At 46.5% G+C, this 13,237-nt stretch overlaps 1 protein-coding gene across 1 annotated transcript; it reads left to right on the forward strand.

Annotated features, from left to right (window-relative positions):
- Nucleotides 1-6,271: 6,271 nt before the first annotated feature.
- Nucleotides 6,272-12,915, forward strand: LOC123403603 (SNF2 domain-containing protein CLASSY 3-like). The gene is made up of 4 exons (XM_045097526.1): nucleotides 6,272-8,653; nucleotides 9,579-9,728; nucleotides 9,846-11,673; nucleotides 12,614-12,915. Exons 1-3 carry the CDS (start codon nucleotides 6,461-6,463, stop codon nucleotides 11,655-11,657), a joined length of 4,155 nt encoding a protein of 1,384 aa, XP_044953461.1. The 5' UTR covers nucleotides 6,272-6,460; the 3' UTR covers nucleotides 11,658-11,673; nucleotides 12,614-12,915.
- Nucleotides 12,916-13,237: the final 322 nt, after the last annotated feature.

Consider the following 13,237-nt stretch of genomic DNA (forward strand, 5'->3'; position numbering starts at 1 on the left):
ATTCTAAAAATATCCTATTCACCCCCCTCTAGTCGGTATAACGCACTTTTAGATGGCACCGTATGAACTATGGTTTGCAGAAACCTAAGCTGTCATTTCTTAAAAGTTTGGGGTTGTGATGCTTATGTGAAATAGTTTCAACCTGATAAGCTCGAACCCAAAGCGGATAAATGTATCTTCATAGGACACCCAAAATAGTCGGGTATACCTCCTATCTCAGATCCGGAAGCAAAAGTGTTTGTTTCTAGAAACGGTTCCTTTCTCGAGAAAAGGTTTCTCTCGAAAGAATTGAGTGGGAGGATGGTGGAAACTTGATGAGGTTATTGAACCATTACTTCAACCAGTGGGTGTAGCAGGGCGGTGCCTGCACCAATTGAAGTGGAAGCTAATGATAGTGATCATGAAGCTTCGGATCAAGTCACTACCAAACCTCGTAGGTCGACAAGGACGCGTACTCTCCAGAGTGGTACGGTAATCATTTATGAAAGGTCATGTTGCTGCATCATTTATGAAATCTTGCAGATAGGATGTCAAAATATTGTTTCCTCGACGGTTTCATTGAGGACAGGTTGTATGTGATGCAACCAGAAGATTTTTTTCGATCCTAAAGGGTGCTAACAAGTATGCAAAGCTCCAACAATTCCTCTAAGGACTGGAGCAAGCATCTCGGAGTTGGAATATACGCTTTGATGAGATGATCAAAGATTTTGGTCTTATACAAAGTTTATGAAAAACTTATATTTCCAAAGAAGTGAGCGGGAGCACTATAGAATTTCTGATAAATATATGTGGTTGACATATTGTTGATCGGAAATGATGTAGAATTTCTGAAAAGCATATAGGTTTGTTTGAAAAGTGTTTTTTAATGGAAAACCTGGATTGAGCTACTTGAACGTTGAGCATCAAGACATATGGAGATAGATCAAAGTGCTTGATAGAACTTTCAACGAAATGCATGCCTTGACAAGTTTTTTGAAGGAGTTCGATATAGATCGGCAAAGAAGGAGTTCTTGGCTGTGTTGTAAGGTGTGAATTTGAGTAAGACTCAAAAGCCTGACCACGGCATAATAAAGATAAAGGACGAAGGTCGTCCCCTATGCATCAGCCGTAGGCTCTATAAGTTTGTTATACTGTGTACCGGACCTGAAGTGTGCCATGCCATGAGTCAGTCAAGGGTACAAGAGTGATCCAGGAATGGATCACTAGACAGAGGTCAAAGTTATCCTTAGCAATAGAGATTTGTAAAGCACACACAGATCTGAAAGGTTCAAACTCGTTGACTAAAACCTCTCTCACAAGCAAGACATGATCGAACCTAAAAAATGTATGGGTGTTGGATCCATTGCAATCACATAGTGATATGAACTAGATTACTCACTCTAGTGCAAGTGGGAGACTGTTGGAAATATGCCCTAGAGGCAATAATAAATTGGTTATTATTATATTTCCTTGTTCATGATAATTGTCTATTATTCATGCTATAATTGTATTAACCGGAAACTGTAATACATGTGTGAATATATAGATCACAATGTGTCCCTAGTGAGCCTCTAGTTGGCTAGTTCGTTGATCAATAGATGATCATGGTTTCCTGATCATGAACATTGGATGTCATTGATAACGGAATCACATCATTGGGGAATGATGTGATGGACAAGACCCAATCCTAATCATAGCACTAGATCGTGTTGTTCATGTGCTAAAACTTTTCTAATGTCAAGTATCATTTCCTTAGACCATGAGATTGTGCAACCCCCAGATACCGTAGGAGTGCGTTGGGTGTATCAAACGTCACAACGTAACTGGGTGATTATAAAGGTGCACTACAGGTATCTCCGAAAGTGTATGTTGGGTTGTACGAATCGAGACTTGGATTTGTCACTCCGTGTGACGGAGGGGTATCTCTGGGCCCACTCGGTAATCCATCATCATACTGAGCTCAATGTGACTAAGGAGTTAGCCACGGGATGATGTGTCATGGAACGAGTATAGAGACTTGTCGATAACGAGATTGAACAAGGTATAGGGATACCGACGATCGAATCTCGGCCAAGTATCATACCGATAGACAAAGGGAATTGCATACGGGATTGATCGAATCCCCGACATCGTGGTTCATCCGATGAGATCATCGTGTAAAATGTGGGAACCAACATGGATATCCAAACCCCCGTTGTTGGTTAATGACCGGAGAGGTGTCTCGGTCATGTCTGCATGCTTCCCGAACCCGTAGGGTCTGCACACTTAAGGTTCGATGACGCTAGGGTTATATGGGAATAGTGTACGTGGTTACCGAAGGTTGTTCAGAGTCTCGGATGAGATTCAGGACATCACGAGGAGTTCCGAAATGGTCCGGAGGTAAAGATTCGTATATAGGAAGCGAGCATTTGATTGCCGAAAATGTTCTCGGCGTCACCGGTAATGTACCGGGACCACCGGAAGGGTTCCGGGGGTCAACCGGGAAGGGCCACCAGCCCCAAATTGCTACATGGGCCAAAAGGTGCGTGGGAACCAGCCCATAAGTGGGCTGGTGCGCCACCACCATCAGCCCAAGGTGCGGCAAAGGGGTAAGGGGCCAAACCCTAGAAGTAGAGGGGTTGCCTTGGGCCCAAAGCCCACCATGGTGCGCCACCTCTCCACCATCTAGGGCTGCCGCACCCTTTGGGGTGGAAACCCTAAAGGGTGGGCACCCTCCTCCCTCTCCTCCTATATATAGTGAGGGTTTTGGGCTGATTTGAGACAACAATTCTCTCTCTCTCGGCACAGCCCTACTCCTCCTCCTCCTCGTCCTTCGTAGTGCTTGGCGAAGCCATGTCGGAGTGCCACGTAGCTCCACCATCACCACGCCGTCGTGCTGCCAAAGCTCTCCCTCAACCACTCCTCCCTCCTTGCTGGATCAAGGCGTTGGAGACATCACCGGGCTGCACTCCTTTCCCTCGTTGTGGCCCTAGGCTTTTTTCCTCCCCCTCCCCGCTGACGCCACCCTATCTTTCCTTATCTCCCACCCCGGTTCCTGCCCTAGCCCCCTTGTCGCCATCCTATCTTCGAGTATATACCTCCGCGCTCCCCCGCTACTACCCTAGCCTTTTTCCTCCCCACTATCGCCACCCTGTCTTTCCATATGTGCACCCGCCCCCACTGTCACCATAGCCTTTTTTTACCCCCTCCCCGATGCCACCATCCTATCTTTCCTTATATAGCTTCCCCTACCCCGCAGTCACCCTGCCTTTTTCCTTCCCCCGCCACCACATTGTCTTTCTTTATATGCCTCTCCCTCTCTTGCTGTCTCCCTAGCCTTTTCCCTCTCCCCGCCGCCTTCTTCTAAAAGGCCATGTCAGGCCACCAGCCAAACACAGTGTTGATGCTTTGGGTGTCTAGGCAGATGACCTCTATCGAGAAAACAAGCGCATCCGAAAATCGATTACTCCTGTCAATACTCAACCTTGCTCAACATGACCTAGAATAATTGGTAATGGCGGTGGAGGTCATTATAGCATCTCCATCGCCAACCGGTCATCATCGCCATCGCCAATATAGTCGATGCTTATTTAGTCTCGCCACCATGTGTTGCTACTCATATGCGGATGGCGGCTAGGATCGAGGAGGCAGAGGTAACCCTAAATATCTAACGTGGTAGCATCTATTGGGCAGAATGGGACACCTTAAGACTCCACTTGTCTTTCCTTTTAAACTATCAATTGTCCTCTACTTTTTTTTTTGGCCATTAACTGTTGATAATACTCATTAGGTATGTTGGGGAGGCACTACTCAAAGCGCTAGGAGCTGGAAAAAACACTCGCCCTTTGCCTATTGTTTTGGACCTTGACTCGCTCTAAAAATTTCCAAACATATCATCGGTTTCCCGCAAAGCAACCAGGTACGCATACATAGCTTAGCAAATCACATTATGTTTCATTCATTTATTGCTATTTTAAACTCACAGGCAACTCAACATCACGTTTTCTTCCCTTTATTGTTCAATTTGAATTCATACTCAACAGAATATCGGATCCCATGGAAGCAACCATGTACATCTACCTTAGAAAATCAAATTGTGTATTATTCATCTGTTATGTAGTCAATGCGTAACATCATGCGTGTGTTTTAATGGATCGAAGAATTGAACATAGAGAAAACATCTTGTTTAGGCTGGTCACAATGGGAAGTAACATAAGGTAGGAACCTACACACTTTTCTAGACTATGTTCCTACCTCCACAATGGGGAGTAACATATATGTAGTGTCATGCAACAATGCATTTATTAGGCTATAGACTCATTGTTTGTTGGAGTGTGTGATGTTCCGGTAACTTAGAGCAAGTATAATAAGGTACAGTCAGCGGGCTGTAAGGATTAAAATACTATATTTTTGTTGAGTTGGATGAGAGAGAAGAGGAGAGAGAAGGGAAGCGGGCTCTTCGTGAAGAGCCAGCTCTAGCACGTGCTCCTATGTGCTTTGTGAGAATGAAATGTGGGCCATATATGATAAAAGTAGTACTCTTTTATAGCTAACTATTGTACAAGCTAGCTATAAGATGGGCTATAAGACTGCTTATAGCCAACAGTTGGCTATACTATTAACCATGCTCTTAGCTAGTTACCACAAGCACCTCTCTCTTCATTAAATATGTGCCACATAAGCAAAGTTGTATTGGAGTGTGTGATGTTACTGCTAAGGCTGCTCATAATGGGGAGTAACTAGGAGTTGTAACATAATGCTGTTACTACTCTATGTTACTACCTCCATAGTGGGGAGTAACATACATGTGGTGTCATGCAAACTAGCATTTATTAGGTTATAGACACATAATGCATTGAAATATGTGATGTGATGGTAACTAGCTATGTTACTACCACCATCTCTCTCCGCATTAGTTACTTGCCACGTCAGATTTTTTACCTACGTGGCGTTGATGTTACTACTTAGGGCATCTCCAACAGTTTGTTGGTTAGTTTGTTGGTAAAATATGTCATGTCATCAGCCAACACCTTAACATACAACTACTCCAATGGGTTGTATCTAGTTTGCCCAATAAGATATGAGGTAATAAATAAGGTGCTCTCTCATTCTACATTGGAGCTTGTGCAAGGGTGTTGGTTAATTTACATACAACCCATTTATTGCAATGACACATCATCAAAAATTCTATGTGTCAAAATTACCAACAACTATCTTACAATCATTGGAGATGCCCTTAGTTACTTCCCACTATGGCTAGTCTAAGTTCCTCCCCATTGTGACCAGCCTTAGGAAAAGACTATTTAGGAGTCATGGTCTTTAATTGCATTGATTTTATTCTCCATCATAGACCTTTGCTTGAGAATGAGTTGAGCGTCGCCTCACAACTTGTGCTCTTGGTACTCCATAATGGAAAGTATGTATTTTAAGGATTTTTACAAAAGCAAGATGGATTACTAGACTGTGGTGTATAGGTTCCAGCTATCACTCATGATACATTTAAGCGGACGCTTGAAAAGAAAAGAAAAAACTTTTCCCAGCCACTGCAAAAATGAATTTTTCAGGATTGGTAGTGAGGACTATTCTACAACAAACAATGGTACTGCTTTAGAGCAAATGCAATATCTCCCGCAAAACAAAATAAAAGGAAGCAAATGTAATAATATAATCAGAACGGCAAACACAGAGTTCACTGCTCCTCCTCCTACCTCACAGCAGCTGCGAGCATTGGCATTGGTATCTTTGGACCTTGACCACGGCACCCGCACAAACAATTTTACACTGACCACCGGGCCAAGCATTCCATGACCCACAGGTCATAGGGAACAGGTCGCTGAACGCGTACGCCCCGACGCTTCGTTCTCCCTCAGGCCGTAGTTAATCCAGCGAGCTCTCGCCAGTTCGCCACAAGCCCACAACACGTCAATCCAGCTCCAATGACAGGCGGGCCCTCATTAAAGCCGAGCGTCCGTCCTGCTTCCCAATCGAAGGGGGGAAAAGATTTCCTAATCTACGCGCGCCCCGCCCCTCGTGACCAACCCGGCGACGAACGCAGACGCAAAAAACCCCAGCTCCAAACCCCGCATCCGCCTCCCCCCCGCGCGCGATGCCCAAGCCGCCGCCTCTCCTCGAGGTCCCGAGACGCAAGACCGTCCCGCGCATCGACATCCTCGACGACGACGACGACGACGCCAGCGGCGCCAAGGGGGGCCGTTCCGGCAGTCCGGAACGCGGTGAAGGCGGACGCCGCGTCAAGGGGGGCCGTTCCGGCCGCTCGGAGCGCGGTCATGGCGGCGGACGCGCTAAGGGAGACCGCTCCGGCAGTCGGGAAAGCGTTCGTGAGGGTCCGTCGGTCGGTGGTCGCGCGGCGGTGAGATCGCCGCCACCGCGGCGAAACCCGGTCACGGCATCCCGTCCTTCCACGGTCCGCTTCGGCGCCTCGAATCCGACGTCCATCAAGCTCGACAGCGACGAAGAAGACATCCGCGACAGGCACTCGAACATGGTATCCGCGCGCGACCATGGCCGGGGGGCGGACCCTCTCTCCGATTCCGAGGATTCACGTGCGAGAGCTCGCAAGAGGCCGGCAGCCTCCTCGCCCGGTTGCTCCAGGAAGGTGAAGAAGCGGAGACGAGAGTCGTCGAGCGGAGCCAAGGGGCACGGGGCGGTGGCCGGTGGCGCGACGAGGTCTGTTGATGGACGGAGGAAAAACAAGAGACTCGAGGCAGTCCGTCGTCCTCGGTCTCATCATTCCAGCGACGATGGATGGCTCAGGAGATCCGGCCATGGGGGCGGCGACAGGGCCCGGCGTGATGCTGCGCCGGCGAGGCAGGTCGGCGCGTTTGCTGCGTCAAGCTCTCGTTCGCGTAACGGCGACCGAGGAAAAGTGGCTGCCAAGCATGCTGCATCCGTGGTTTCCGAAGATAGCGTGGAGGAAGGTGATGGTGAAGAGATGGAAGGCACCAGTTCAGATGACAACGGGAGATTCGGCCGTAGGGTCCGGCATGATGCGGCTGTTGCATCTCGTAATCGTTCACGCAGCGGCGGCCGAAGAACTAGAACTGTGGTAACTGATGACAGCGGGGATGACGATGAAGATGAAGAGACGGGCAGTTCAGATGACAATGACGAGGAATCCCGAGATGACGAGGAGGAGGATGTAATGAAGGGGACGAACACGGATGGCGACAGTGGCGATAGCGACGAGGAGGAGGAGGGTGTGATGAGAGGGATGAACAAGGATGATGAAAGCGACGATAATGAGGAGGAGGAGGATGTTGATAGCGAGGATGATGATGATGCTGTAATGAGAAGGAACAACGAGGGGAAGAGCAAGGAGAATGTGGATGTGATGAAGGGGAAGAATAATGAGAACAACAATGGTAATAGCAACGGCAGATGCAAATCCGTAGAGAAGGAGGCCGGTGGGGAGGACGACGGAAACAGCACTCACGACGACAGTTCTGATGCCAATGCTGACGAAGAGGAGTCTAATGACACAACACAGACAGAAACAGAGGAGGAGGAGGAGGAGGAAGAAGAAGAAGAATCTGACGAGGCAGGGCAGGACCGGCGTGTCGCGTCTAGCCGCAACGGCGAGACAGGGCAGGACAGCACTCACGACGACAGTTCTGATGCCAATGCTGACGAAGAGGAGTCTAATGACACAACACAGACAGAGACAGAGACAGAGGAGGAGGAGGCGACGGAGGAAGAAGAAAAAGAAGAATCTGACGGGGCAGGGCAGGACCGGCGTGTCGCGTCTAGCCGCAACGGCGAGACAGGGCAGGACCCGCGTGTCGCGCCTAGCAGCAACGGCGAGGCCAGTGGGAGGACCCGACGAGCCGTCGATGGCTTGCCGAGAGTCGGAAGGAGGAAATTCGAGGGGATGTGGCTCGTCGAGGAGGCCGACACCACCACCCCACCTCCCGGCCGGGGTCTCAGTAAGCGGACACGGTCGCACCTGAGCTGCTCCAACAAGAAACTGCTGAAACTTGGTTCTGTAACCAAGCCGGTCCTGCTGGACACATCTTCCTCCGGCTCCGAGTCCGAGCCAGAGGAAGTCGTGCCACCGCCTCAGCCATCCAGCTGGGCGGCCGAGGACGGCAGCGCCGGCGAAGGCAGAAGGCCGGCGAAGAAGAAGACGAGACGGTGCTGGCAGCAGATCGCCCAAGGCGGGCGCTCAGAGAATGACAACAGCGACGACCCTGACGACGACAGAACGCCGCCAAGGAAGGCCAGGAAGGGGCCGAGCTCAAGCAAGCCGAAGATTGGAGCGTCGAACCGGCAACAGACTGCTGCCAAGGCAGGTGGCAAAACCCACCATGGTTCTTCTACCAACCCACGACGCTTCTTCAAGACTCGCGCCGCGAATGCAGCAGATGGGCGCGGTCTGCAGGATGACATTTGCTTCCAGAAAAGCTCCCTGTCTCATCGCAAGGGGAAGCGTCAGGCGGAGGAAGACATCCCTGCCAATGATCTGCTCGCCTCCATATTCGATGGGATACCGAGCTACCTGGATGGCTCTGCTCCTGCCGACGCACAGGGCGGCGGCTGCGACACGATGCCTCTGGTGTTCAAGTTCGGGGAGGAAGCTGAAGTGAAATCAGAGCATGACGAGCTTGAGGATCAACTGTGGGAAGACTGCGATTTTGCCCTTCAAGATGTCAATGCCAATGCTCACAGCTCAGAGGAGGTACTTAACTCTCGGCTAGTCCTTCTGATTTATACTACATTTGCTTTGAAGCACTATTCGTTTGCTGTAGAATAGTTTTCTCGCGATGTTTCCATATGAACCATGTCGTGAGTGCGATAAGGAAGCTTAGACCCACTTGGTTTTCGATGTCTTATGTCCAGCCAATAATTCAAATATAAAAACAGACTGCATCGTGGTTTTTCATGGTAAAGAGAGCAATTGGCAAAATCATTTTTGAATCACTTATTTCGAGACGGAGGGAGTAGCAATTTGCAGGCTTGTCTAAATTCTATTTTATGCAGAAGGCAACGTTCGCGCTCAATGGCAGGAGTGACAGTACGGAGGGATTTGTCCCCATTTAGCCTAGTTTTTTTTTATAACTGACTGAATTGGCATCCAGGAACTGTGGATTAATATCTCAATGAGCCATTTCTGTCGTTTAGTTGATAACTGTTGTGTTTTGTATTTTTTATCATCTCAGGCAATAATTAAGTTTTGCCCTTTTTAGCAACTGGCGTGTAACGAAATGGTTTCTTTTTTTCTGTTTTCAAAAAGGGGCTCTCCCCTGTTTTCATGCTATATACAGAAGCTAGTGAATCATATTGAAATACTACCAAAGTTACTTTTCTTGGAGCACAAAGGCCTTCTATTTAAAACATTGGTTAGAGGGGGAAGAGTCCTTCCTTTAACTGTCCGTTAGTTAGATAGAAATGAGTCTCCCCTGCGGATCGAACGCGGGTGGGAGAGCATGAACCGGTAAGCAGCGCTCGATTGTCCAAAAGCCTTCTATTTCATTTCACAAATCAAATGCAAACATGTTACGTATTTCACAAATGCTAAGTTCTGTAATCGTGTAAATTTTGTATTTGTGCTCGTCTCCAGTTAACTGTTCAGATATAAACTATCCTTATATCTTGGATTTCAGGTTGAGGAGAGCCAGGGGCAAGATATTCCAGCAGACCAAAAAACTTTATGCAGTCAAGGGAAGCATGATCTCGTTACTAATGACCAAATTGGAACTTGGTGCAGGCACTGCCCCTTCCTTCTTGAAATTAAATATGTAATGGCCCCTATGGTAAGGCATTACGTCATCCAATATATTTTTTCAAAATACCTGCTTAGGCTTCTCCTACAACATCAATACTTCTTGTAATCGACTCATATGATGCCTATACTTTTTTCACTCAATTAGGGGAATTGTTCAGCGGAAAGGGAACCAACATTGGCTCGCGAGCTGAACATTGATATTATTAATGGCATCCTAACAACAATGGGGTATGAAGGAGAGTATGTCATTGGCAGTCATAAAAGTGGCCCTGTCTGGAATCTCATTCCTGGTGTCCGAGAAGACATGTTCCCACACCAGCAGGAAGCCTTTGAATTCCTGTGGAAGAAACTGGCCGGAGGTATTGATATTGAACAGGTGAAGCAGATTGTGGAAACTGATGCTCTAAGTGGCTGTGTGATCTCTCACGCCCCAGGGACGGGGAAGACCAGATTAGCAATCACATTTGTTCAATCTTACCTCGAGCTTTTCCCACAGTGTTTTCCAGTGATCATTGCTCCTAAGGGTATGCTTGACACATGGGAAACTGAGTTCAGAAAATGGAATGTGAAGATACCTTTCCACGTACTGAGTTCCAGCGACATCCACTGGCATGGAGATATGACCGTCGAAAGACTGGCCTCGAATGATAAGGAATTTGCCCGGAAGCTGTCCATAAACAGCATTGACTGGAATTATATGCGTGCGCTGAAGTTGCGATCATGGGCTGAGGGGAGTAGCATCGTTGGACTCAGCTACTCTCTGTTCAGGAACCTCACCAAAGGAGAAGGCAATGATGCTGACAAGGTGAGGCAGCTGCTTTTTCAAAGGCCTGACTTGCTGATCCTTGATGAAGGACACACACCAAGGAACAAGGAGACCAATATTTGGAAGGCTCTTGCTAAAGTTCGTACCAAAAAGAGAATTATTTTATCCGGGACTCCATTCCAGAACAGCTTTGAAGAGCTTCATAGCATAATGCGCCTGTTACTTCCTGGTAATGATGAAGCCACGGGTTTCTTGAATTCTTTGAAACTAAACAGCATAACGGATAAAAGGGTGGATGAGATCAGAAAAAAATTGGACCCTTTTGTGCACATCCATAATGGTGACATTCTAAATAAATCCCTTAAAGGATTTAGAGAATCTGTTGTGATTCTGAATCCTTTGCCTAGCCAGAAGAGGATCCTCGCAGAGATGGAGAAACATAAGGGCAGCACTCTTGATTTGGAATACAAGATATCTCTTGCGTCCGTACATCCGTCCCTCGTCGCTGGCATGAAAAATTTGCCAGAAGAAGTAACATCTGTTGTGGACCAGCTTCCATTGGAGAGGTTACGGCTGAAGCCAAGTGAAGGAGTTAAGACGAGGTTTGTTTATGAGGTTGTGCGTCTATGTCAAGCTTTAAAAGAGCGAGTGCTTGTGTTTAGCCAGTTTCTTCAACCATTGGACTTGATCATGGAGCAGCTGAGGAGAGAGTTCAACTGGACCAAAGGCAAAGAGATCCTGGTAATGAGTGGACATGTCTCCTCAAAAACCCGCAAACCCTTGATGGCGGCCTTCAATGATATGGAGAGCGAGGCCAAGGTGATGCTTGCATCGACCAAGGCGTGTGGAGAAGGTATCACCCTCGTTGGAGCGTCGCGTGTGGTGCTCCTCGATGTTGTGTGGAACCCTTCTGTCGGAAGGCAGGCAGTTGGACGTGCATATCGAATTGGTCAGCAAAAGGTTGTCCATTCGTACAATTTAATCGCAGAAGGAACACAAGAGAAGGCCAAATATGACAGTCAAACTAAGAAGGACCAAATGTCCAAAATGCTGTTTTCAAGTGAGCCGCAGCCTGTGGAGTGCAACCCGTCATCTGAATTTATTTCCAATGACAGGATTTTGGAAAAAATGACAGAAGATGAAAATATGAAAGAGATGTTTGTTGATATTCTCCCGTCGCAGTGGCTATAAAACGTATAGATCTCTGGTAAGTGGAAGCTTCTGATATCAGAATGTTTGCAATTTCCATATTTGTTTGTGGTGCTTATCCTTTTATCTCATTTGTGGACAACCAGACGTTACATCAAATTCTGAATTTATAGATTCTTCAACAAAAGAAGTAAAATATTTGCAAGGTATCGAAAATAGAAATTATGAATTGAGATCGCCTCTGTAACGGTCTAACGGAGAAAAATCAATAGAAACTGAAAAATACCACCTGACCTAAAAAGTAGAAAAAATATTATCTGAATTGATTATTCATTGCGAGGTTGTGTGTCTACTTGCATTGTAATCTTGGTAGGAAGCAGTGAAGCCACATGAGATGAATTGCTGTAGTTTATCAGTCCCTCTCGCATTGTGGGTCAAGTTTTGACCATACTTTAACTAATACGATATGAGTTATATGTAGCAAAAATAGTACCAGTACAAACTTCTTCCTATTATGAATCCAAGAACAGAATTTTTGTGATAGATCACTTGTATTTTACTAGTTAAATACTCCCTCCGTCTCAAAATTCTTGTCTTGGATTTGTTTAGATATGAATGTATCTAGTCAAGTTTTAGTATTTAGATACATCCATTTCTAAACAAAGTTAAGACAAGAACTTTAGGACGGAGGGAGTATATGGTTAAATGTTGACCCGAAATATGAGCAGGCCAAAGGAAGTAGGCACCTGTTAAATTTGACGACCCCAGTTCTATAGAAAACTGTAGGGAAGGAAGTGTGAAGATCTACTCATTTCATATTCCTATTCTGTGATGTCTGGAGCTGCTCAGCTGCTTTCGATGTTTATTTTAAAATTGATGCTTGTGATTCTTAGAGGGAGATTGCCTTATACTTGTACACGCTTCCATGAGTTTATCAGCAAGTCTGCTCTTTCACTATATGTATGTGCTAAACTGATGGTGTTCCCTTTTCTATGCAGCGTAGGAGAGCCGGTGTACCTGTGGTGAAGGAAATTGTATGTCGAGGAGATCAATGGAACGCCCTCTCTGTACCAGAAAAAGTGTTATCAACATGTTGTATTGTCTTACATAGATGCTCCAAGGATGTTGTTTTGTTTTGTTTTCTCTACAACAGCAGAGGGATGGAGTGTCTGGATGTTTTTTTTTTCTTTTTGGGTGCAAAGTCCCAATTCATACCGAGATTGATGTCCCTTCCTAAAAGTGATGACCCTGATTCTCTGAAATTGAACTTGTTGTATACTGCAATTTGACATGAGCTACATGTTGCTTGTCGGAACTTGCATACTTCGTTGCCCAGTTCGCAACTCGCTATTGCTTTTGTTTTCAGATTGATGCATGCACACACATATAATATTCACTATTAAGAACAATGTGAAACAAAACTAATTGTTATCATAACCACCAGCACAGCGGCGTGCAAGAGTAAATGATATAACGAACATATTTGATCAATATGTCCTCACAGGCTACAGTTTTTGCTTATAAAGATATGGACATCATCACTGGCTGGAATTTTGGGGTGTGCAGTGTATCCTGCTTTATAATAATTGCTCATGATAATATTGCGTATCCATGTGACATTG

The sequence above is a fragment of the Hordeum vulgare genome, chromosome 6H (assembly GCF_904849725.1).
Source record: "Hordeum vulgare subsp. vulgare chromosome 6H, MorexV3_pseudomolecules_assembly, whole genome shotgun sequence".
Lineage (NCBI taxonomy): Eukaryota > Viridiplantae > Streptophyta > Magnoliopsida > Poales > Poaceae > Hordeum > Hordeum vulgare.

Coding starts and splice junctions, on each gene's coding strand:
- LOC123403603 (XM_045097526.1), top strand. CDS start 6,461: ATGGTATCCGCGCGCGACCATGGCCGGGGGGCGGACCCTCTCTCCGAT. Junction 8,654..9,578: donor ATGCTCACAGCTCAGAGGAG/GTACTTAACTCT, acceptor CTTGGATTTCAG/GTTGAGGAGAGCCAGGGGCA. Junction 9,729..9,845: donor AATATGTAATGGCCCCTATG/GTAAGGCATTAC, acceptor TCACTCAATTAG/GGGAATTGTTCAGCGGAAAG.